The sequence below is a fragment of the Triturus cristatus genome, chromosome 9 (assembly GCF_964204655.1).
Source record: "Triturus cristatus chromosome 9, aTriCri1.1, whole genome shotgun sequence".
Lineage (NCBI taxonomy): Eukaryota > Metazoa > Chordata > Amphibia > Caudata > Salamandridae > Triturus > Triturus cristatus.
The window spans coordinates 6,665,498-6,689,419 of record NC_140592.1 but is presented as its reverse complement, the minus strand read 5'-3'; the positions used below and the strand labels follow the sequence as shown (position 1 = coordinate 6,689,419).

The 23,922-nt window shown below is 48.5% G+C and overlaps 1 protein-coding gene across 1 annotated transcript in view; it reads left to right on the top strand.

Moving 5' to 3' along the window:
• Nucleotides 1-23,922, top strand: part of STAB1 (stabilin 1) — a 1,212,756-nt gene that overhangs the window by 1,033,120 nt on the left and 155,714 nt on the right. Inside the window, exons 56-59 of the mRNA XM_085624210.1 lie at nt 1,796-2,033; nt 4,590-4,739; nt 20,769-20,873; nt 21,915-22,022. Of these exons, the coding sequence (XP_085480336.1) occupies nt 1,796-2,033; nt 4,590-4,739; nt 20,769-20,873; nt 21,915-22,022 (601 nt within the window). The remainder of the gene's footprint in view (nt 1-1,795; nt 2,034-4,589; nt 4,740-20,768; nt 20,874-21,914; nt 22,023-23,922) is intronic.

Genomic DNA, 23,922 nt, shown 5'->3' with positions numbered 1-23,922 from the left:
CCTTGTCGACTTTCCAACATCGAAGTCTTAGTTCGTCGCACTCATGTGAGACCACCTCACGAAATTCTGGACATAAACGAGGCTCCGCTTTTCTTTCACTTCAGCTGAGAAAAAAAAAAATATCACCGAAACATAAATTATTCCCGTGGGTTACACTCCGCTCCCGTGCTGTCTGAAGGCAGGAGTAGTCGTCGTCGTCGCCAATATTAAATTCCAATATTTCCAAAAAATTTCTTAAATATAACGAAGTTTATTTCAGCACGGCTACAGGCTTCCATTCAAGTTGAAGGACAGAGACAACTGCCTCAACTTAGTGGAATGATACATCAAGTAAGTTCTGAGAGAACTTAGAACACCAAACAAAGATATACATGTCGCATGCATTTAAAGACACAAAGCATAAATCTCAAGAACAGCATTTATAATTACAACATGGAATGTAACAACTACTAAACATGGAGACACTCCCCCCACTACCACTCTTACCAGCCTCTCCGAATACTACCACGTGTAACACCACTGACTCAATCAAGGACACACTCAACCATTCACAATGCTAATACCTTGGAGGCACTCTCAATGGCCACTTACAGCACAACAAATCTGTAGGCACCATCAGAACCGCTAACCCCAGCGGTTCATAATAGTGCTCAGTAAATGCTGCTGACAACACCACTAATCCCAGCTACTGGTAGCTGTTGGTAATACCACTCACCCAGCAACCTACTGCACCACCTACTGACTTCCAACCACAGTAGCACTCATCCATTACTCACCCTAGCCTTTCACTCACAAAATGCCCCTCCACAGACACTCACCACCATTTACACCTGACACTCTATACAGCATCAAGACACTTAAATCACAAAGTAACCACAAGTACTCATACCTCGACTCCCCACAGACCCTTACTATACCACTTAGAACTGCACTCACCCAGTAAACCAGAAACCGGTCACCACAAGTGGTCAGTATGACACCCACCCATAGAAACTCCCAACACTTAGCTCTACCATCCTCCAGTCACTGATTATGGTAAATGACAGTGTGTCACACCAGCACATACGCATTCACTCACAACACCACTCACTGACAGGCACCCAATACTCAATGCACCCTTTCCATTCACTGTAGCACACACTGACAGGCACTTGCTAATTCCATAGGACTACTAACCACAGTTCCTTGCCCAGCTCAGACTAGCTAATCATCGGGCCTTTTCTCAAGACACTCCCTACACCACACCAAAACCGGTCCTAGGATGCTTCATTCCGGTCCAGGTAGGACCTGGCTTGGCAGTTTGGGCTGGACTGCTCCCATGAGGCACAGGGTCAAGACAAGAGCAAAAAAACAATGGATTTAGGCACAGATCTCTGTACTGGGGTGAATGTTTGACATTGTTCTGCATTCTGCACATCAACTGTTGTTTTTGCATTCGTCATTCAGGTGGGGATTGGTGTTGGATGTTCTTCCTGTTTGACTGCAGTGCTGGCCACTCAGACTGGTCAGGTGTCGTGATCTTCTTGATCTCAGGCCTGGCTCAATCACAAGTGGGCCCAGTATTGTGAAAGGGGGGCATGTACTGTGGTTGTGCTGAGTGGGAGCCTGCAAGTTTATAGGTTTCTGGCACTAATACCTCCGTGAGACAGGCGTCTGGAGAGATTATTCGCAGCTAATGCAAGATTGCACATTTCTAACCATATGTCAATGGTTTTCTGAAAAAAGCGGTTTTTCAGAATGTGTATGTCAGAGCAGTCCAAAAATGTCTCTCTTACGATTTTCCCTTTGTCTACAGGGAGAGGACAGCCTCTGCAGGTACCCCTTTAGGAGTCACTGGTTGCCTTTCTTACATCGTAACTCAAGGCAGCCGCTTCACTATCAATACGTCAGTGACTACCATGACCTCCTGGACTACCCCTACCACCCGTGGCGGAAGCCGCAGGTCACCATGATCATCGGCTGCAGCAAGAGGTGCTTCTCAACCAGCTGGGTCCCAATGTGCTGCAAAAACCACTACGGGAGAGAGTGTCGTGGTGAGCAGAGATCCACCATCAGGCAAATGCCCCCTAGAAGAAGCTGTGTGTTCAGTGCCCTGGATGGTGCTTGGGCAACATGATTGTTGTGAGCGAATGTTTCGGCGCTATTTGTAGTCAGCCTGAGCCAGCAGTTCCAAATAGTACAGAAAGAAATAATGTGCTCAACTCCAGCAAATCCTCACCCAGTTTGCAATTTCTTGCACAGACAATATAGCAAATAAAAAAATTTGTGTATGTACATTTTAGAATAGAAGGATAGTTCATTATTATATAAAAATGTGTTAATATTAAATAAAGCTATTTCAAACTCAAAATTTACGCCGCAATTTACCTCAAAGGAAAAGGGACAATGATTCCAGTGAACCCAAAAATTCCAACTAGAACCTTTATTAATTAAAACAAATAGGCACATAAATACTTATAGAAACTGTACGTTGATGATAGTGTTTCGGCTTCTATATATCAATCAATCAATCAAGATATTTGTAGAGCGCGCTACTTACTCATGAGGGTCTCAAGGCACGGGGGGGGGGGATGCGCTACTTCTCGAAGAGCCAGGTCTTGAGGAGTCTTCTGAAGGCGAGTAGGTCTAGGGTCTGTCGTAGGTGGGTTGGGAGGGTGTTCCAGGTCTTGTCGGCGAGGTAGGAGAAGGATCTGCCGCCGGAGGTTGTTCGTTGGATGCAGGGGACGGCGGCGAGTGCGAGGCTGGCGGAGCGGAGTTGGCGGGTGGGGGTGTGGAAGCTGAGTCTGCTGTTCAGGTAGGCGGGTCCGGTGTTGTGGAGTGCTTTGTGTGCGTGGGTGAGGAGTTTGAAGGTGATCCTCTTGTCGACGGGGAGCCAGTGTAGGTTTGTCAGGTGGGGGGTGATGTGGCTGCAGCGGGGGACGTTGACGATCAGTCGGGCGGAGGCATTTTGGATGTGCTGTAGTCGTCGTAGGTGTTTGGCTGGGATTCCGGCGTAGAGTGCGTTGCCGTAGTCCAGCCTGCAGCTGACGAGGGCCTGTGTCACCGTTCTTCTTGTTTCGGTCGGGATCCACTTGTAGATCCTGCGAAGCGTGCGGAGGGTGTTGAAGCAGGAGGAGGAGACGGCGTTGACCTGTTTGGACATGGAGAGGGAGGAGTCGAGGATGAATCCTAGATTGCGTACGTGGTCGGTGGGTGTCGGTGCTGTCCCGAGAGTGGTCGGCCACCAGGAGTCGTCCCAGGCCGAGGGGACGACATATAAGATGCCAAGAGCCTTCTTCAGGAAGGACTCTCACCTTAAGGTAACCAAAGGGGGGACAAAGCATCTAAAATCTCATCAGATTGAGAGAGGGAAGCAATAAAATCTGTTCCTGTCTCATGTTAATTAAAGGAGCCATGATTCTACTAGGCCCTAATGTTGGACAGGCCAAAGTCTGCAAATGTTTGAAGGCAACTGTATTTATCACAATTTAGATACTTTCTCCGATTTTCTGCCTTGCTGCTGGATACCTGGTCATCGTATTCACCTGTCAATTATTGGAGGTGCCATGATGCCACTCCTTTGCAGGGTCCCTTCAATAAATTCCGAGAACCGTCTTTCACACATGGGGGATCAGCGGATTGGAATACATACATATACATATCGGAGATACACGTACAAGAGAGAAAAGAAGCCACTTGGTCATGTCATAATTGTCTGTCTGTTGGCTGGCTGTGGAGCGCTGTGGCAGTGATTCTCTGATTCCTTTTCTTGAGATTGATTACTGTGACAAACCAATACTTCCTGCAGTGACGGGTACCTCCTGTTTTAAAGGTTTTCGTGTAGGGACAGTGTGTACATACCTCCTGTGCAGCAGATTGAGTGTAAGACCGGGACTGTAACTCTAGAGTTGGGGTTCAGACAGTGAGGGTATACCTCTTGGGTAGAAATTGAGTATTGGGTTGTGTCTGTTGACTCATGTGTTGCAGATGTTTCTTAGTGTTGCGTTGCCCTTGCAATACGCAAGGTAACGCAAGGGCAACGCAACACTAAAGTCAGATTTACCAATCAACGCCAGCCCACCTTGCGTGGCTTTGCAATGCTTGGTTTGCTGGACAAACACAAAGCAGCCCAAGTCGCAGCCTTGCTTTACTCTGCACCAGAGAGGCGTGCACTGGTGAAGCCTGGGTGTTCCCATGGATTCTTACCCATTCCCAGATGTACCATGAGTAGTAGGTGTGGTTATGCATCAGAATCGCACACCTCCCCACCAGAGGCGCATCAAGGAGAAATATTTATTCCTGCGCATCTCTTCCTGCTGCAAAAAGCCGGTGAGGATTGTTTTTGTACAGGAAGCGGTCCCTACCTGTATGAAATGAATCATGCCTACAGTGCAGGCACCCTGGCACCATGGTGCCAGGGTGCCAGTGTAAGGAGAGGCCAGGAATGCGCCAAATCAAGGGTGTTTCTACCCTTTCAGGCAGCACAGTGCAGCAAGGTGTCTTGTGTTGCGTGGAAGTTTGATGAATCTGGGCCTGTGCGTTTAGCAGCAACCCTAGAACTTGAGAACTGAATGTTGATTCATTAGTATTTTGTGGTGTTCTGTTTACAGCGTGCCCTGGAGGACTGGAGAGCCCATGCAGCAATCATGGAGAATGCAAAGATGGAATCAGCGAGTCCGGAGAATGTGTCTGCTCTGAAGGCTTCAGTGGGACGGCTTGTGAGCTGTGTGAGCCAGGAAGATACGGCCCAGCCTGCTTAGGTACGTACGCTGGTATAGTCCTATAAACTCAGACATATGGCAACGTCTGAGCTGTATAAACCAGGGAGGTGCGGCCCAGCCCTCCTAGGTATGTACACTGCTACATCCCTATAACCTCAGACATGTGACAACTTGTGAGCTGTGTGAGCCGGAGAGGCACAGCAGTATGTATGTACGCCAGACATGGGACTCCACGTGTGCACTCTAGAAGCTGTTACTCCTGCCATGGGTCTGCATGTGATCTACGCAGGCACAGTCTAGCATGTCTAGGTATCTATATTGTTCTACTGCTGTAAATTAAGACAAATGGCAGCATGTAAGCCGGGGAGGTACAATCAAGGGTGCCTTGGTGTGTATATATTTACTGTTAATCACCTGGAACCAAACCTATGGAGCTGGCAGTGAGCTGGGGAGATACCGCCCTACCTGCTCAGTGGTATTCATTGTGGGAAAGTTCCCCTTTTTGACATGGTCAACTCAATTTTTTGCCTGCTAACTAATGTGATTTTGACTGAGAGTGCACAGGGTCCCTGCTAACCAGGTCCCCAGTGCCAGATCTCTTTCCGTAAACTGTACGAATGTTCCCCAAATTGGCAATACCTTTAGCAACCCCTGTAAGTCCCTAGTAAATGGTACCCCTGATACCTAGGGCACGGAGGCTAAAGAAGGTTCCTTAGGGCTGCAGCATGTATTGTGCCACCCAAAGAAATCCTTCAGCACCAATATGCAAACTGCTATTGCAGGCTGCGTGCCATTGTGCAGAGAAAAGTGAAAATATGACATGGCACACTTCCTGTGTGCCATGCCTTCTGACACTGCATGCAGTGTAGGTAAGTCAGTCCTACAGCAGGCCTTACAGCCCAAGGAAGGGTGCACTATACCACATGTGCGGACATATCTGCATGAGCAGATATGCCCCTGCAATGTCTCAGTCGACTCTTAGATATTGCAAGTGAACAAGGTAGCCATTTTAAGTGCATGTGCTGGACACTAGTGTTTAGAAGTTCCCCCGCTACATGATGACTTCACTGAAATCTATGGTATTTGGTATCAAACACCTTGTATTAATCAACCCACATTGATTCCAGTGGTGGAATTATTAATACCTATACCCAGAGGGCACCTTAGAGGTGCCCCCTGAAAACCTACCAGCCTCAAGTGTGCCTGCTAACTGGTGTAGACCAGCCTGCCACCACAGAAAGGTTTCTGACTCCCTGTTGGTGAGAGCCAGAGCTCTCGGAGGACAGAAACAGTGACTGCTCTGGCCGGAGGTGTTGTCACCTCCTCCAAGCAGAAAGGCTAGCAGCAGCATCTCAAGACAGGAGGCCTCTACCGCCCTTTGATATGTGAAACATGGACTCCTCCGAGAGGGGAAATGCTACCCCCCTGCCCCAGGCCCATTTGGCACCAGGACAGGCAGGAAAATTAGATCGTCATGAGGCATGTCCCCTATCAGGCTAGTTTCACCCCTAAGTTGGGCTACCTGAAGTGGACACAACTTTTAGAATTCCACCATCTTAATTTTGGCAGAATTAGGCTCTCTGGGTCAGGGTAATTCCCACTTCCCACAGTAGGTGGTCATGTAGTGGGCGTAGTCGCCCTAAAGGTAAGCAGCCCATTTTCTACTTCCTTAATGCTCCTAAATTGAGTATTTAGGTGGAACCCCTTACAGCAGGAACTTAGATTTGACTGATCCAGAAAAAGAGGACACCGAGAGCCACAAGAAAAAGTGAGAACTGAAGACTGCTGTGAATATTTGGCGCCAAACCCTGCCTGCCGCACTAAGCCTTAACAATTTAGATTTTTCACAGCCTGATGGGCAGAAAATCTGGATTTTATTAAGGACACGGAGGCTAATATTATGCAAATCTCCTTTATTGCCACAGCTCAGCAGCAACAATTGAAGAATACAGAACTTCAATGAACATTCCAAGTAACTATATAGTCTCTTCGCGACCAGCCATCTTCCTTCTTTGTCAAAGTTGCGATGAAAGATCCATCAACGGTAAGAAACAGCCAAAAGTGAATGAAGGAAAGCTTGAAAGGAGTGGTCCGAAGAAAGCAATTTTTTCATTCTGAAAGAAAAGAATAAAACCACGTAATAAGAGTATCCACATAGGGAGGGATATACATCATTAGTGGTGGGATAATATTAGCCTCCGTGTCCTTAATAAAATCCAGATTTTCTGCCCATCAGGCTGTGAAAAATCTAAATTTTATGGCACGACACGGAGGCCATATTATGCAAGTTTAAAGTGAATTAAGAACATTATCAATCACATTAGGGATTGGTCTAAAGTAACAAGCCTTAAACATAGTATCATTTGACCAATCTGCTGCCCTAAAGATATCTTGAAGACCACCACCCATAAAAAAGGCCTTTGAAGCCGAAGCACCTCTAAGGGAATGTGCTCCAAATACAGATACATCCACTCCGCTCTCATGCATAACATCTTTCACCCATCTTGCCAGGGTTGGAGAAGAAACAGCTTTATGAGGGGACCTATAAGAAATGAGGAGTTGCTTTTCGTTCATTCTCAGATGTTCTGTTCTTTTTTCATATTCTTTCAGACACTTAACAACACAGAGCCTTTCGTTTTGCGTAAAAAAGGGATAAAAGATGGAGGAAGACATAGTCTTGGTTCTCTTCTTGAGGAAGAAACAAGCTCCCTCAGGTTGAAAAGCCCTGCTAGAGATTTCTAAAGCTTTAACGTCTGAGGTTCTTCTAAAAGATACTAGACAAAGTAAAACTGTAAGTTTATAAGAAATGTGTTTAAGAGAAAGAGAAGAGTTATCTCCCCAAGAGGATAGGGTTCTAAGAATGAGAAAGACATCCCACATGGCGGTGTACTTAGCGGAAGGAGGGTTGAGAATTCTCATACTCCTCATTATTTTCTTAGTTAATAAACTTTGCCCAACGGTAATTCCGTTAATTAAAGAATGGCCAGCAGAGAAGGCAGATCTATAAACATTAACGGTTCTATAGGATAGACCAGAGGTAAATAAATCAGAAAGGTAATTGACCGCATGAACTAGATCAGTTGAAACGGGATCATAACTTCGTTGAAGGCACCAGCGAACCCATTTGTTCCATGCCAATCGATAAGCTTTCCTGGTACCGGGAGCCCATGATTCGGAAATTAGTGTGAAAGCATTTGACGAAAGACCTGGGATTCGCCACTGTCTCCTGAAATCTTCCAAGCCTTCAGAACCAGAAGACCCTGCTCTACCAGGGGATGAATCTCTCCCTCTGGCCCTATGAGCACCTCTCTGAAAGAAGGAATCAGAATGGGGAAGTCGATAGACATTTCCAGAATTATCGGGAACCACGCCTGGGATTTCCATAGAGGAGTTATCACTACCATGCTCTCTTTGTAACGACGAGCATGAAGAAGAAGACGGGGAAGCAAGGCAAAAGGTGGGAAAGCATAAGGGGCCAGACCTCTCCAATCTTGGAGGAAAGCGTCTACTTTCTGAGCTTGAGGGTCCGGTCTCCAACTGAAGAAGTTCTTCAACTGGGTATTCAGACGATCTGCAAATAGATCGGTGTGGAAAGGACCCCATCTGTCCTCTATGGCTAAGAAAATCTGCTACACCATTGTTCAGACCAGGAATATGTTCCGCTACGACTGATATCCCTTTGTTCAAGCAAAAGTTCCAGAAACCTTTCGCTAGGTCCGACAGACCCTTCGAGCGAGGACCCCCTAGTTTGCTGACATAACGTACTGCGGAGACGTTGTCCATCCGTAACGTTACACAGCATTTCGCAGCATTCTGGGTGAAACAACGAATCGCGAATGAACCTGCTAATAATTCTAAGCAGTTGATATGCAATTTCTTCTCTTGAAGAGTCCAACGACCCCCTGTGGATGAGTTCCCACATCTGGCTCCCCATCCTTCCAAACTCGCGTCCGATTCTATTATCAGGTCTGGTTCCTCCCCAAAAATGGCTCTGCCATTCCATGCCTCTACATTCTTCAACCACCAAAGAATCTCGCTCTTCGATTCTTGGTCGAGGGAAATCAAATGGGAGTAGGAGAAGGTCATTCTCAGAGATCTGGCTTTGAGTCTTTGAAGGGCTCGATAGTGTAATGGGCCTGGGAAGATCGCTTGAATTGTTGAAGAGAGAAGGCCTAATATCTTTGCTAAGTACCTAAAGGGAAACCGGTCTAGTCTGAGTAAGTTCCTGAGTTCTTTTCTCACTTTCCTTACTTTTTCCGAAGGAAGCTTCAGTTCTGCTTTTATAGTATCTACTAGGAAGCCCAGAAAGTGTGTCTGTTGACTCGGGATTATACAAGATTTCTTCATGTTTATGATGAAGCCAAGATGTTGTAGGAGGCGAATCGTAGGATCTGTGTGAAGTGATACGGTCTGTTCTGATTGTGCCATAATGAGGATGTCGTCGAGATATATAATCAGTCTGACTCCCCTCTGTCTGAGCCAAGCGGTAACAGGTCGGAGAACCTTGGTAAAACACCAAGGAGCGGATGAAAGGCCGAAGGGAAGGCTGCGAAACTGGAATAATTTCCCTTCCCAGAAGAACTGAAGGAATCTCTGGTGAGGACCCCAGATAGGAATTGTTAAGTAAGCGTCCTTTAGGTCTAGTCTGGTTAACCAGTCTCCCTTCCGAAGAATGTCTCTTAGGAGGTGTATCCCTTCCATCTTGAAGTGTTGGTAAACTACCCATTGGTTTAATTCTTTCAGGTTTATGACGGGTCTCTGTTCTTTGTTTTTCTTCTCTACTAGAAATATATTGCTGATGAAACCTATGAAATTTGATTCTACAATCGCACCTTTGTTTAATAGATCTCTTACTTCTTGCAAAACCAGAAGTTTGTCTGTGTGTGAGAAAGTAATTTCTCGAGGATGATTTGATTGGAAAGGTGTATGGGTGAAGTCTATCTTGTAGCCTCTCACGGTGTCTAAGACCCAAGGATCTTTGATTACTAAATTCCAATTGTTTGCGAATTGGCGTAGTCTCCCACCCACCTTTGGAGGGATATCTGAAAGGTCTTTCAAGATTCCTACCTGATGAGGAGCGTTGTCTGCGTTCTCCTCTGAAGGGACGTCCTCGACCTCTCTGTCTTTGCGGGTAGAATTGTTGACTCCCGAAATTTGAGTTATATCTCCCTCCACGGGACATGAAGGGTCTTGTAATGGAATTTCCTCGGCCGGGAAAACGACCCCGTATTCTCCCGGCCCGGGTGAAAACCCAATCTTGAAATACCCTTTTGATGTCTTTTTGTGACTTCTGAATGGAATTGAACACTCCAACGTATTTGGCCATGTCTTTGATAAACTCTTCACCAAAGAGGAAGCCTTGGGAGCTAGGACCTGGGTCATTCTTGGCCAATTCAATTAGTTTGGGATCTATTTTAAAAAGAATTTCCTTCCTTCTTTCAGTGGAAATAGCAGTATTGGCGTTTCCTAATAGGCATATAGCCCGTTGAACCCACTCCCTTAGTTCTTTTGGATCGACTAATGAATCTTCTAGATAAGCGGATTCGGCCATTTCAAAGATTTTGGTAAGGGGGCCAATGGTGTCAAGAAGGCGATCTTGACATGATTTTAATCCTTTATCTATCCCTTTCCTCGGGTCCCTTGCAGTTTTGGTTATAAATGCCACAACTTTGGGGTCTAGTTCCGGTGTTGCGGCTATCTTATTTGGGAGGGAGGGTCTCGGGCATTCGGAGCGTAACCTAGATCTCACCTCTTGGGGGATCTCCTTCCTGAGCCAGAAGGTGAGGTACTCCGCAATGTGTTGGGATGGGGTCCATTCGGGGGATAATGGATGTTTTATTAACAAGGGGTCAAACATTAGGTCCCCGAAAGGGTCCAAGAGTCCCATGTTGGGTTGTGAGGTCTTTGAAACCTCTCCACAGCTTCCCGTCCCCCTTGCTGTTTCTTCTGCATCAGTATTGAAGCCAGAAGAGCAGGAGAGATCGATTTCATTATCGGATCTGTCTTCATTATCTATGATAATTGGAAGCTCAGGGCCTATATCATGCCCAAATTGGGTGCCCGAGGCACCAGTCTTGTCACCGCCTTGTAAGCGTGAAGAAGGAGTGGTTGTTTTTGCTTTTTTAAAAGCAGGTTTATCTTTATCCCCATGTGACCTCTTTTTTGGAGCCTTATTTGCTCCTTCATTTTGTCCAGAAGTTGAAGGGCAGGGCGTGATGTGGGAAAGGGATTCTAATTTTTCATTAATTTTATCATCAATTGACCCAATTACTTTTTCCACCGCTTTATTGATGAGGTCTTCCAGTCTATCATCGATAGATGGTTGGGAGGAAGACATTATGATTATAAACTAGATTAATGATGAATAAAAGAAAGGTCTATCTTCCCCTTTTTTTATTTTTTATTTTTTAATTAATTTTAAATCCTACCAAGGGTGAGGAGGAAGCAAGTAATATATAAATCTTGAATCTCGTGTGCTCTGGTGAATGCTCTGACGATCGAGTGGTAGAAAGACAGTTGAAACGTGATTAAACTTGAATTCTTCCCAAGGCGGTAATATGGATGAGCCATAATACACAGGGAGGGCTTCCCAATGAACTAAAATGGGTTCCACGCTCGCTACGCGAGCGTGGCTGATTGCTAAGGAACTTTCCTCTAAGCCGGCTGCCTGCACGCGTCTCGCTCGCGTCTGAGGCAGTCCGGTCGGAGGATACGGAGACGAGGCCTCTTATCCGGAAAATAAACGCGTAACGAGTCTGCAAGTAGGTTTGGATTCTCAGCGTTATGAGCGTATGGGGTGTGTTTAAAAGGGGGCCTGTTATGGGAGCATTACGAGTGTGATCGGCGCGAGCCTCAAATTCAATTCAAAACAGCTAGCGCGAGCTGATTGCGAACAGTCGGCGCGAGCGGGGAAAAAACGATTGGGAAAGTAATTAAAAAGGTGAATAAACAAGAGAATCCGATCCAGAGTGGGATCGGAGGAGGGAAGATCGGTAGGAAAGATAAGCTCTTAATTAAAACATTTCGAAAAATGTATCGTAAAGCCTTATAGTACAGTAAACCTCAAGGGGTAGGACAAAATTGAAGAGAGACAATCCGGAGATCAGAATAAAGTATTGAATCATCTAAACAATTGAGATAACATATATAGAGAGAAAAATAAGAAGTACGATTAAGGAGTACATATCTTTCTGAGCAGCAGCAACAAAGAAGGAAGATGGCTGGTCGCGAAGAGACTATATAGTTACTTGGAATGTTCATTGAAGTTCTGTATTCTTCAATTGTTGCTGCTGAGCTGTGGCAATAAAGGAGATTTGCAAAATATTAGCCTCCGTGTCGTGCCATAAAATCACAACCCAGCGACTCGTCCTGCAGCTGATCTGCTGCCAGCACTTCATAAATTGCCAGTTAGTCTCCCTTGGAGTAGAAGAGCTACTCCCCTGCAGTCTGCAGGCACAGAAACGCAAAGTCTGGCCCACCATGTTGCCGCTCCCTGGGTAGCCTGACACAGCAGCATCGCAGGAAGAGGGTTGTGCTCCTGAAGGTCAGATCTGTCCCCCAATAAGTGAGAGGACATCAGGACCAACCGGAGGCGCACAGGGCCACCATAAAGGATACCAAACCCCTTGCAACAAGCCAAAACCGTGAGAGTTCTGTCGGCACTCCAACGACTCCAATACAAAGCAGCTATCGAGGGATGTCAGCACCACAGAGACCCACTTCCAGAGGGACCTAGCTGTCCTGATTTTTGTACCCTCAGCTAGACGGAGGCGGTGTTCCACTGATCTTCTCTTTGCTTCCTGTGGTGCTAGCATCTGGCTAGAGGGAGGTGGTGCTCCAATGATCTTTTCATTCCTTCCCATGGTGGTAAGATCTGGGTAGAGGGAGGCAGTGCTCCTCTGGTCTTCTCACTTCTTCCTGTGACTCTAGGATCTGGCTATAGGGAGGTGGTGCTCCAATGATCTCATTCCTTCCTGAAGTGCTAGGACCTGGCTAGAGAGAGACGGAGCTCCACTGATCTTCTCATTCCTTCCTGTGGTAATAGCATCTGGCTATAGGGAGACAGTGCTCCTCTGGTCTTCTCATTCCTTCTTGTGGTGCTAGGTTCTGGCCAGAGGGAGACGGTGCTCCATTGATCTTCTCTTTCGTTCCCGTGGTGCTAGGATCTTGCTAGAGGGAGCCAGCGTTCCACTGATCTTCTAATTCCTTCCCATGGTGGTAGGATCTGTCTAGAGGGAGGCGGTGCTTCACTGATCTTCTCATTCCTTCTTGTAGTGCTAGGATCTGGCCACAGGGAGAGGGTGCTCAACTGATCTCACTCCTTCCTGTGTTGCTAGGATCTGGCCAGAGGGAGACAGAGCTCCACTGATCTCATTCCTTCCTGTGGTGCTAGGATCTGGCTAGAGGGAGACGGTGCTCCACTGATCTCATTCCTTCCTGTGGTGCTAGGATCTGGCTAAAGGGAGGTGGTGCTCCACTGATCTCATTCCTTTCTGTGGTGCTAGGATGTGGCTAGATGAAGGCGGTGTTCCTCTGATCTTTTCATTTCTTCCTGTGGTGATAGGATCTGGCTAGAGGGAGGCGGTGCTCCACTGATCTTCTCATTCCTTCACATGGTGCTAGGATCTGGCTAGAGGGAGGCGGTCCTCCACTGATCTTCTCATTCCTTCCTGTGGTGCTAGGATCTGGCTAGAGGGAGACTGTGCTCCACTGATCTTCTCATTCCTTCCTGTGGTGCTAGGATCTGGCTAGAGAGACGGTGCTCCACTGATCTCATTCCTTCCTGTGGTGCTAGGATCTGGCTAGAGGGAGGCGGTGCTCCACTGATCTCATTCCTTCCTGTGGTGCTAGGATCTGGCCAGAGGGAGACGGTGCTCCACTGATCTTCTCCTTCCTTCCTGTAGTGCTAGGATCTGGCCAGAGGGAGGCGGTGCTCCAGAGATCTTCTCCTTCCATCCTGTGGTGCTAGGATTTGGCCAGATGGAGACCGTGCTCCACTGATCTTCTCCTTCCTTCCTGTGGTGCTAGGATCTGGCTAGAGGGAGACCGTGCTCCACTGATCTTCTCCTTCCTTCCTGTGGTGCTAGGATCTGGCTAGAGGGAGGGAGTGCTCCTCTGGTCTTCTCATTCCTTCTTGTGGTGCTAGGTTCTGGCCAGAGGGAGATGGTGCTCCATTGATCTTCTCTTTTGTTCCCGTGGTGCTAGGATCTTGCTAGAGGGAGCCAGTGCTCCACTGATCTTCTCATTCCTTCCCATGGTGGTAGGATCTGGCTAGAGGGAGGCGGTGCTTCACTGATCTTCTCACTCCTTCTTGTTGTGCTAGGATCTGGCCACAGGGAGACGGTGCTCCACTGATCTCACTCCTTCCTGTGTTGCTAGGATCTGGACAGAGGGAGACAGCACTCCACTGATCTCATTCCTTCCTGTGGTGCTGGGATCTGGCTAGAGGGAGATGGTGCTCCACTGATCTCATTCCTTCCTGTGGTGCTAGGATCTGGCTAGAGGGAGGCAGTGCTCCACTGATCTCATTCCTTCCTGTGGTGCTAGGATCTGGCTAGAGGAAGGTGGTGCTCCTCTGATCTTCTCATTTCTTCCTGTGGTGATAGGATCTGGCTAGAGGGAGGCGGTGCTCCACTGATCTTCTCATTCCTTCACATGGTGCTAGGATCTGGCTAGAGGGAGGCGGTCCTCCACTGATCTTCTCATTCCTTCCAGTGGTGCTAGGTGGCTAGAGGGAGACGGTGCTCCACTGATCTTCTCATTCCTTCCTGTGGTGCTAGGATCTGGCTAGAGGGAGGGAGTGCTCCACTGATCTTCTCCTTCCTTCCTGTGTTGCTAGGATCTGGCCAGAGGGAGACGGTGCTCCACTGATCCTCTCCTTCCTTCCTGTGGTGCTAGGATCTGGCTAGAGGGAGGGAGTGCTCCTCTGGTCTTCTCATTCCTTCTTGTGGTGCTAGGTTCTGGCCAGAGGGAGACGGTGCTCCATTGATCTTCTCTTTCGTTCCCGTGGTGCTAGGATCTTGCTAGAGGGAGCCAGCACTCCACTGATCTTCTCATTCCTTCCTGTGGTGCTAGGATATGGCTAGAGGGAGGCAGTGCCCCACTGATCTCATTCCTTCCTGTGGTGCTAGGATCTGGCTATAGGGAGACGGTGCTCCACTGATCTCATTCCTTCCTGTGGTGCTAGGATCAGCTAGAGGGAGACGGTGCTCCACTGATCTCATTCCTTCCTGTGGTGCTAGGATCAGCTAGAGGGAGACGGTGCTCCACTGATCTCATTCCTTCCTGTGGTGATAGGATCTGGCTAAAGGGAGGCGGTGCTCTACTTATCTCATTCCTTCCTGTGGTGCTAGGATCTGGCTAGAGCAGAGGGCTTCAAACTTTTTGATGCCAAGATCCCCTTGCCAAACCTTTTTAGGCGTAAGGACCCCCTTCTGACAAAACTTTCTAGAAACTGGTACTCCTCATCATCAACATCTATCGACAACTATAAATGCCCGTTATACCTGGCATGTTTCCGCTGTTTTGTTCCTTTCTGAGCTCCTAGTTTTGACTCTTTTTTTCTGGTTTAGAGTCTCTGCACACTATCTCACTGTCGTTCAGTGTTAAAGTGCAAGTGCTCCTATTGTAAATTGTATTATGGATTGGTGTTTCCATAATTGGCATGTTTGACTTACTAGTAAGTCCCTAGTAAAGTGCACTGTGAGTGCCAGGGCCTGTAAATCAAATGCTGCTGGTGGGCCTGCAGTACTGAATGTGCCACTCACCCAAGCAGCCCTGAAAAGGGTTGTCAGACCTGCCACTGCAGTGTTTTCTTGCGGTTTGTAACTGCCATGTCGACCTGGCAAGTGCACCCACTTGCCAGGCCCTAATCTTCACTTTCTTACATGTAAGTTACCCCTAAGGAAGGCCCAAGGTACGCTTGTGGGCAGGGTGCTGTGTATGTTAAAGGTAGGACATGTACTGGTGTGTGTGACATGTCCTTGTTGTGAATTACAGTGTGTTTCATTTTTCACTATGAAAAGGCTATCTGTTCCATAGGATAGCATGGAAGTTTACTTATAACTTCTTTTAAGTATATCTTCCCATTGGGACAAGATAGAGAAATGGGGGTTTAGTATGCCTGAACTCAGAATATAAAAATGCATCGTTTAGTAAAAATGATTTTTATGGTTTGTGTTTGAAAATACCACTTTTAGAAAGTAGGATATTTTCTTGGTTAGCCATCCTGTGTGCCTCTGTTGGGTTTGTGGATTGGCTGTCTGACTTTGGAGTGACATGGGCTGGGATGTGTATTCTCATCGGACAGCCACTGGGGGGGTCCTGCCTTTCCTGGATGAGTCAGGAGCTGAATAGACCTGGGCTGCATTTAGAGTAATGGGTGAAGATTTCCTTGCGCCTAGATGGGCTGGCCTGCCTTGGACAATGCTGTCTCCATCTCCTGCCAGGAAGCTGGGCCAGAGAGGATAGAACTGGTTTGGGCTTGGTACAGGCACTCTCTGCCCAAAAGCACAAAGAGAAACTGAGTATAAATATTGGGGCCCAAACCCCAGAACATTAGAACTCGGTGGAATCAAGGAACCTGCCAAGAAGAAGAGCTGGAAGAGCTGCCAGGAGGAGTGCTGAAAGAGATGCCAGGAGGAGTGCTGAAAGAGCTGCCAGGAGGAGTGCTGAAAGAGCTGCCAGGAGGAGTGCTGAAAGAGATGCCAGGAGGAGTGCTGAAAGAGCTGCCAGGAGGAGTGCTGAAAGAGCTGCCAGGAGGAGTGCTGAAAGAGATGCCAGGAGGAGTGCTGAAAGAGCTGCCAGGAGGAGTGCTGAAAGAGATGCCAGGAGGAGTGCTGAAAGAGCTGCCAGGAGGAGAGCTGAAAGAGATGCCAGGAGGAGTGCTGAAAGAGATGCCAGGAGGAGTGCTGAAAGAGCTGCCAGGAGGAGTGCTGAAAGAGCTGCCAGGAGGAGTGCTGAAAGAGATGCCAGGAGGAGTGCTGAAAGAGATGCCAGGAGGAGTGCTGAAAGAGCTGCCAGGAGGAGTGCTGAAAGAGCTGCCAGGAGGAGTGCTGAAAGAGATGCCAGGAGGAGTGCTGAAAGAGCTGCCAGGAGGAGTGCTGAAAGAGCTGCCAGGAGGAGAGCTGAAAGAGCTGCCAGGAGGAGTGCTGAAAGAGATGCCAGGAGGAGTGCTGAAAGAGATGCCAGGAGGAGTGCTGAAAGAGATGCCAGGAGGAGTGCTGGAAGAGATGCCAGGAGGAGTGCTGAAAGAGCTGCCAGGAGGAGTGCTGAAAGAGATGCCAGGAGGAGTGCTGAAAGAGCTGCCAGGAGGAGTGCTGAAAGAGCTGCCAGGAGGAGTGCTGAAAGAGATGCCAGGAGGAGTGCTGAAAGAGATGCCAGGAGGAGTGCTGAAAGAGATGCCAGGAGGAGTGCTGGAAGAGATGCCAGGAGGAGTGCTGAAAGAGCTGCCAGGAGGAGTGCTGAAAGAGATGCCAGGAGGAGTGCTGAAAGAGCTGCCAGGAGGAGTGCTGAAAGAGATGCCAGGAGGAGTGCTGGAAGAGATGCCAGGAGGAGTGCTGAAAGAGATGCCAGGAGGAGTGCTGAAAGAGATGCCAGGAGGAGTGCTGAAAGAGATGCCAGGAGGAGTGCTGAAAGAGATGCCAGGAGGAGTGCTGAAAGAGATGCCAGGAGGAGTGCTGAAAGAGCTGCCAGGAGGAGTGCTGAAAGAGATGCCAGGAGGAGTGCTGAAAGAGATGCCAGGAGGAGTGCTGAAAGAGATGCCAGGAGGAGTGCTGAAAGAGATGCCAGGAGGAGTGCTGAAAGAGATGCCAGGAGGAGTGCTGAAAGAGCTGCCAGGAGGAGTGCTGAAAGAGATGCCAGGAGGAGTGCTGAAAGAGATGCCAGGAGGAGTGCTGCCCCTCTGCTGTGTTGCTGCTTTGTTGGGTTTGCCTGCAGCTGCTGCTTCTGCCTTGGGCAGTGAAAGGACTGGACTGAACTTTCGTTACTTGTGCTCAGTATCTTCAAGGGCTTGAAGTAGAGCTTGCCTCCTGTTCTGAAGTCTCAGGGACCGCAAAGACTTCACCTATGTCTGGTACCACCTCTAGAATCGTGGTTTCAGTTGCCACAGAGGGGGGGAAAGCAACCAACTATGACTCAGTCGCTGGCTCCCTGTCCTGAAGGCACCGCAGATGGAATCGCTGCATCTCGCAAAGCAACCCTGGTCTCACTGACGACGACCGCCGCCGCCGAGCTGGTGCTTGCACTGGGACCTGTGGGCACTGCACTCCGCACCGCTTCACTTCAATCCCCCACCCTGGTCTCACCAACTCCGTAGCTGACTTCGACAACGTGACCGCACCGTGGCTTTGGGGCACTGCTCTTAAGTCTTGCGACACACCGCCCCATCCCACACCGCAGTCCGGACCTGACTAGAAGGAAGGGTCCCTAATTGGACAAAGGTGCAAACCATTGCCAACTAGAAACCTCCATTTCAAACAGCTCCCAATGACCACAGCAAATAATTTTTATGGTAGGCAAATGATATTAAACAGTGTTTAGCAAACCAAAGGTCATTGAGCGTAGAGGTGTAGCCAAAGGTGTAGCTAAAAACTAAGGGCCTCATTTATGAGGAATTGGCATAGGGCAGCGCCACAAGTCTTCTTGTGGCGCTGCCCTATGCCAATGTGAAAGGGCAGGAATGCAGGGTATGTATGAAATATGGTGCATTCCAGTCCTTTTCCCTTGCATTGGCGCACAAATTGCTGCCTAGCACCAACATAGGCAGGATTGTTTTTGTACGGGAATGGACACCTTCCTTCACCAAAACAATCCCGAGGGGCATTTTCCTATTTCTATGTGAGCTGCAGAATGCAGCACACATGGAAAGAGGAAAAAATGAGGAGAAATGAAAAAAATGTCTCCCCCGTTACACCTCCACTGGGGAGGCGTCCGTTTTTGGAGCTGCCCCAGGTTTACGTGATTTTGTAAATATGGGGCAGCATCGAAATCCATGGGCTTAGCGTGGGAACCACACGCAAAGCCCATGGAACACCTCCTTGACGCAGAGTAAGGCAGCGCAGTGACTTGCGCTGCTATGTCTTACTCCATATCTATGAGGCCATTCAAAGCCATGCAGGGTGACTTTGCGTCACCTCATAGTATGGTTGAGACGCTTGCGCTGCCGGAGCATCAAAAAAAGTGATGCTCTGGCGGCGCAAGCCTCTCATAAATAAGCCCAAAATATTCTGTACGTTTTTAGGTCTTTCACCATCAGGTATCCACATATAAAATAATGGGCAGCATAAATGAAAAATAAATTTAAAAAGTTATTGCTCAGTGAGAAATACACTGTAGTACATTATGAAACATCTATTAGTTAATGCACTGCAGAGGTCTGTGTGTAACCAGAGAACCATAGAATTAAATCTTGATTGGTGCAGTGGAGAATAGTGATGTTAATTTTTAGTACTACGAAGTCACTGCCTGTGACAGAAAGCACAGCAAATATGTAAGTTTTTATACCTGCATTACACATAGGGTAAAATAGAATGCTTCAAAACGTGCAAATAGTTTTACCATAAAGTGGTGCTTTCAAAATAAATATTTGAATAATACCAGAGCGTATGTAATGCAATATTGTTTTTACATACCTGTCTCTTCAACACCTCTTTAGGGGCACTAAGGGCTGTGGAAATGTAGTTAAAATTAAAAGCAAGAACTTTCCAGCCCAGTTGTTAACTCTTTGCACTTCCACTCAATTTTAATTTAAGAAATCTTTGTCATCACAAGGAGCCAGAACTGCTCTCATGCATCTTTTACACTTACAGATTAACTGAAAGCCACATTTGCCTTTCATTCAGGCAAGCAGCTGATAACGATCTAAATTAGCCTTCCCAGGAAGGCTGTCTTTTTGCAGGGACAACTGAAGCTGGGGAATCTGCGACCCCCTTCCCAGGACTCCACGACCCCCCTGGGGGTCGCGCCCCACAGATTGAAGACCTCTGGGCTAGAGGGAGGCGGTGTTCCACTGATCTCATTCCTTCCTCTGGTGCTAGGATCTGGCCATAGGGAGACGGTGCTCCACTGATCTCATTCCTTCCTGTGGTGCTAGGATCTGGCTATAGGGAGACAGTGCTCCACTGATCTTCTCCGTCCTTCCTGAGGTGCTGGGATCTGGCTACAGGGAGGCGGTGCTCCACTGATCTTCTCATTCCTTCACATGGTGCTAGGATCTGGCTAGAGGGAGGCAGTCCTCCACTGATCTCATTCCTTCCTGTGGTGCTAGGATCTTGCTAGAGGGAGCCAGCACTCCACTGATCTTCTCATTCCTTCCTGTGGTGCTAGGATATGGCTAGAGGGAGGCAGTGCTCCACTGATCTCATTCCTTCCTCTGGTGCTAGGATCTGGCTATACGGAGACGGTGCTCCACTGATCTCATTCCTTCCTCTGGTGCTAGGATCTGGCTAGAGAGACGGTCACCCACTGATCTCATTCCTTCCTGTGGTGCTAGGATCTGGCTATAAAGAGACAGTGCTCCACTGATCTCATTCCTTCCTGTGGTGCTGGGATCTGGCTAGAGGGAGACAGTGCTCCACTGATCTTCTCCTTCCTTCCTGAGGTGCTTGGATCTGGCCAGAGGGAGACGGTGCTCCACTGATCTCATTCCTTCCTGTGGTGCTAGGATCTGGCTATAGGGAGACGGTGCTCCACTGATCTCATTCCTTCCTGTGGTGCTAGGATCTGGCTAGAGGGAGGCGGTGCTCCACTGATCTCATTCCTTCCTGTGGTGCTAGGCTCTGGCTAGAGGGAGGCGGTGCTCCACTGATCTAATTCCTTCCTGCGGTGCCAGGATCTGGCTAAAGGGAGATAGTGCTCCACTGATCTTCTCCTTCCTTCCTGAGGTGCTGGGATCTGGTTAGAGGGAGGCGGTGCTCCACTGATCTCATTCCTTCCTGTGGTGCTAGGATCTGTGTATTAGGGGGAAAATCCTCTACTGATCTCATTCCTATTTGTGGTGCTGCAGGTGCAGGTGTTTGAGGCAGACCTGACTCAGTAGATAACACACCTCTGTCTTTCCCTTTTTTCCAGCCTGCAATTGTACAGAGAATGGAACCTGTGACGAGGGGGTGTCCGGGGACGGATCCTGTTTCTGCAACGAGGCGTGGACGGGGAAGTCCTGTGAGGTCCAACAAGGTACTTGTGTGTGTCGAAGTGAAACAGTCTGTCTATCTGTCCATATTGTACATGGGCTCCTCACTGGAGAGTTGGAGGCCCCTCATCCCATTCTGCAGGGACAGGGGTGGGTCACTTTGTGTTAACAAAGCTGTGCCTGCCTGTGATCGCTGGGCCAGTGTGATGCTTGAATGTACTTGTTACAAGCAGGAATCAGGGGTTGGGGTCTGGGCAGTTCTGCCTTCTCAGGGGCATATCGGCATGGGCCTGCGATAATTATCGCTCAGCGCTTTTAGCGCAAGGATAATTATCGCAGGCTAACGCTGGATTATATCGCGGAGATAGTGTGCTATCAGCAACGCTTATCTCCCAAGCGATAGGAATCCATGCGTTAGCTGGAAAACAGTGTAATTATTGCTGGAAATCCAGCTATAATCGCACTGCGACCAGCGATACCTTGCTGATAGGGCAGGGTGGTCTTAGCCATGTAATCCACCTCCCAGTGGATTACATGGCTAACTCAGATTACAAGCAGGCGTAAGGAAAGTAGCGATAACTGTGGTTAGCACTACTTTTCTTATCGCTCTGCTTGTTTGCGTGCAGCTTGATATTTGGAGAAATGTCGCTTAGCGACATTTCTCCAGTTATTTTGGCACGGAACGCCCACTTTGCATCTCATTAGAGATGCAAAGCGGGGCGTTGTTGTAAAGGACGCTAAATCAGCAAAACACGCAATAGCCGAAAACGGATGCAAAAGCGGCGATAATTTCATAGCGCCGCCTTGCTAATATGCCCCTCAGTTCTTTATTACAGTTCTTGGGTTATTAATGCTCTGTTGGTTCCTGGTAGAGGTGATTCCGCGGTTCATTATTTCTAGGTGACAGGTGTTGTTGGGGGAGGTGTCGGGCGACCAGGCTGAGCACAGGGATCATTGGAACTGAAATGTACATGAATGAATGCAATGACTAGGATATAAGAAATTGACTCCATACATGTATTTTTCACTGTTATGCATCTTTGATGATACAAATATTCTGCATGTACTTGTCCCTTCTCACACAGAGGTGCTGCCCGTATGTTCCCCGGCCTGTGACGTCAGCGCCACGTGTAGAGCAGATAATGTCTGCGAATGTCATCCCTACTACGAAGGCGATGGGTGGTCATGCACAGGTAGGCTCAGAGGTGTAGTGAAGGTCCCATAATGTGTGCAGCGCTCCTTTTTTTTCATTTTTGTGGTATTAATTAGCGCAGAGCAAGTTATTGTCGACTCTCTTTACATATTCATTAAAACCCTGGAATAACAACCTCTTGGTACAGTACTACATTCTGGCATGACCTACCTCCAGATGCACTGCACAAACGTCTTGTAATGACCATCAGCCGCTGAGAGCCCCTTCCTACACTTTCTAGATTAAATTGAGTAATTACGAAGGTGATCAATGTCCCACAGAGATTCACAGCGCCTAGAATCTCCCCTCGCCATACATATTCTCCAGGGTCCCCTTGCTGGAACCTGTAAATGAGACTTTGATCCTTCTGCAAACCGTGCACATGTGCTGCCACAAATACCTGTGCCCACAAGAAGTTGGAAGGGACCAGAGAGAAGTAAAGATAGGGATTTGAAAACATGTATCTTCCTGCAGGTCCCTCATCTCATGAAGTCTCTCTCAAGGATTCAGCTGGACTGAAAAACCTTTCCAAGCAGTGGTTCAGCAGCATCTCAGGGGGCACCATGCAGCTCCTCTGGCGTCTCTTCCCTCCCGGACACCACAAAACTGGAGTACATGAGACGCCATCAGTGACCTGTTCTTCCGGTCTGGATCTCTATGTGTCTCTGATGAACGTCTGATAAAGAAGATGTTGAATCAGAGGATGATCATCTCCTCAATTCTAATCTTATGTCTGTACTTACAAGATCAGAGAGGTCCGAATCCTGCTCCACAATGGCACATCGCTCACCATTCTGGCGCTGCTTCAGAGGAAGTTTCCCGTTTGCGACTGTGCTATGGAAGCAGCTGAGGCTTTGGAATTGACGTCACCATCTGCAGAGGCGAAGCCTAATGTTTTGACTGAATTTTTACTCTCCAACCTCAGAGGCAGAGCCCTTGTTTCCATTCATTGAGGGCCTCTTGGACCAGTTCATGGCTGCATGGGCGAAACCCTTTTTGGTCCAAAGTCCATAACTCAGGTCTGGGTGACCTCACCGCTAACGGCTGAAACATCTTTGCTTCTTGTCACCTGGTACTCCAGCATTGCTAACGCACCTGCTTTGTGGGCCACCATGCTGAGTCCATGTGGGCCGACGCGTTGAGTCCATGTGGGCCGACACCTTGAGTCCACGTGTGCCGAGGCGTTGAGTCCTCATGGGCCAACGCCTTGAGTCCTCGTGGGCTGATGCGTTGAGTCCTTGTGGGCCGTTGCGTTGATTCCTTGTGGACTGACATGTTGAGTCCTCGTGGGTCGACACGTTGAGTTTTTGTGGGCGGATGAGTTAAGTCCTTGTGGTCCGAAGCATTGAGTCCATGTGAGTCGACGTGATGAGTCCTCATGGGCCGATGTGTTGAGTCCCTGTGGGCTGATACGTTGAGTCCTTGTGGGCTAATGCGTTGAGTCCTTGTGGGCCGTTGCGTTGATTCCTTGTGGACCGACACATTGAGCCCTTGTGGGCTGACGCATTGAGTCCATGTTGGCCGACACAGTGAGTCCATGTGAGCCGACGCGTTGAGTCCTCGTGGGCTGATGCGTTGAGTCCTTGTGGTCCATTGCGTTGATTCCTTGTGGTCCATTGCGTTGATTCCTTGTGGACCGACGCGTTGAGTCCTTGTGGGCCGACGCGTTGAGTCCTTGTGGGCCGACGGGTTGAGTCCTTGTCGGCCGATGGGTTGAGTCCTTGTAGGCCGGCGCATTGTGTCCTAGTTGGCCGATGCACTGAGTCCTTGTGGGCCGATGCATTGAGTCCTTGTTGGCCGACGCGTTGATTCCTGGTGGGCCGGACCGTTGAGTCCTTGGGGGCCGGCCTGTTGAGTCGTTGTGGGTCGATGCATTGAGTCCTTACTCCTTGTGGTCCGAT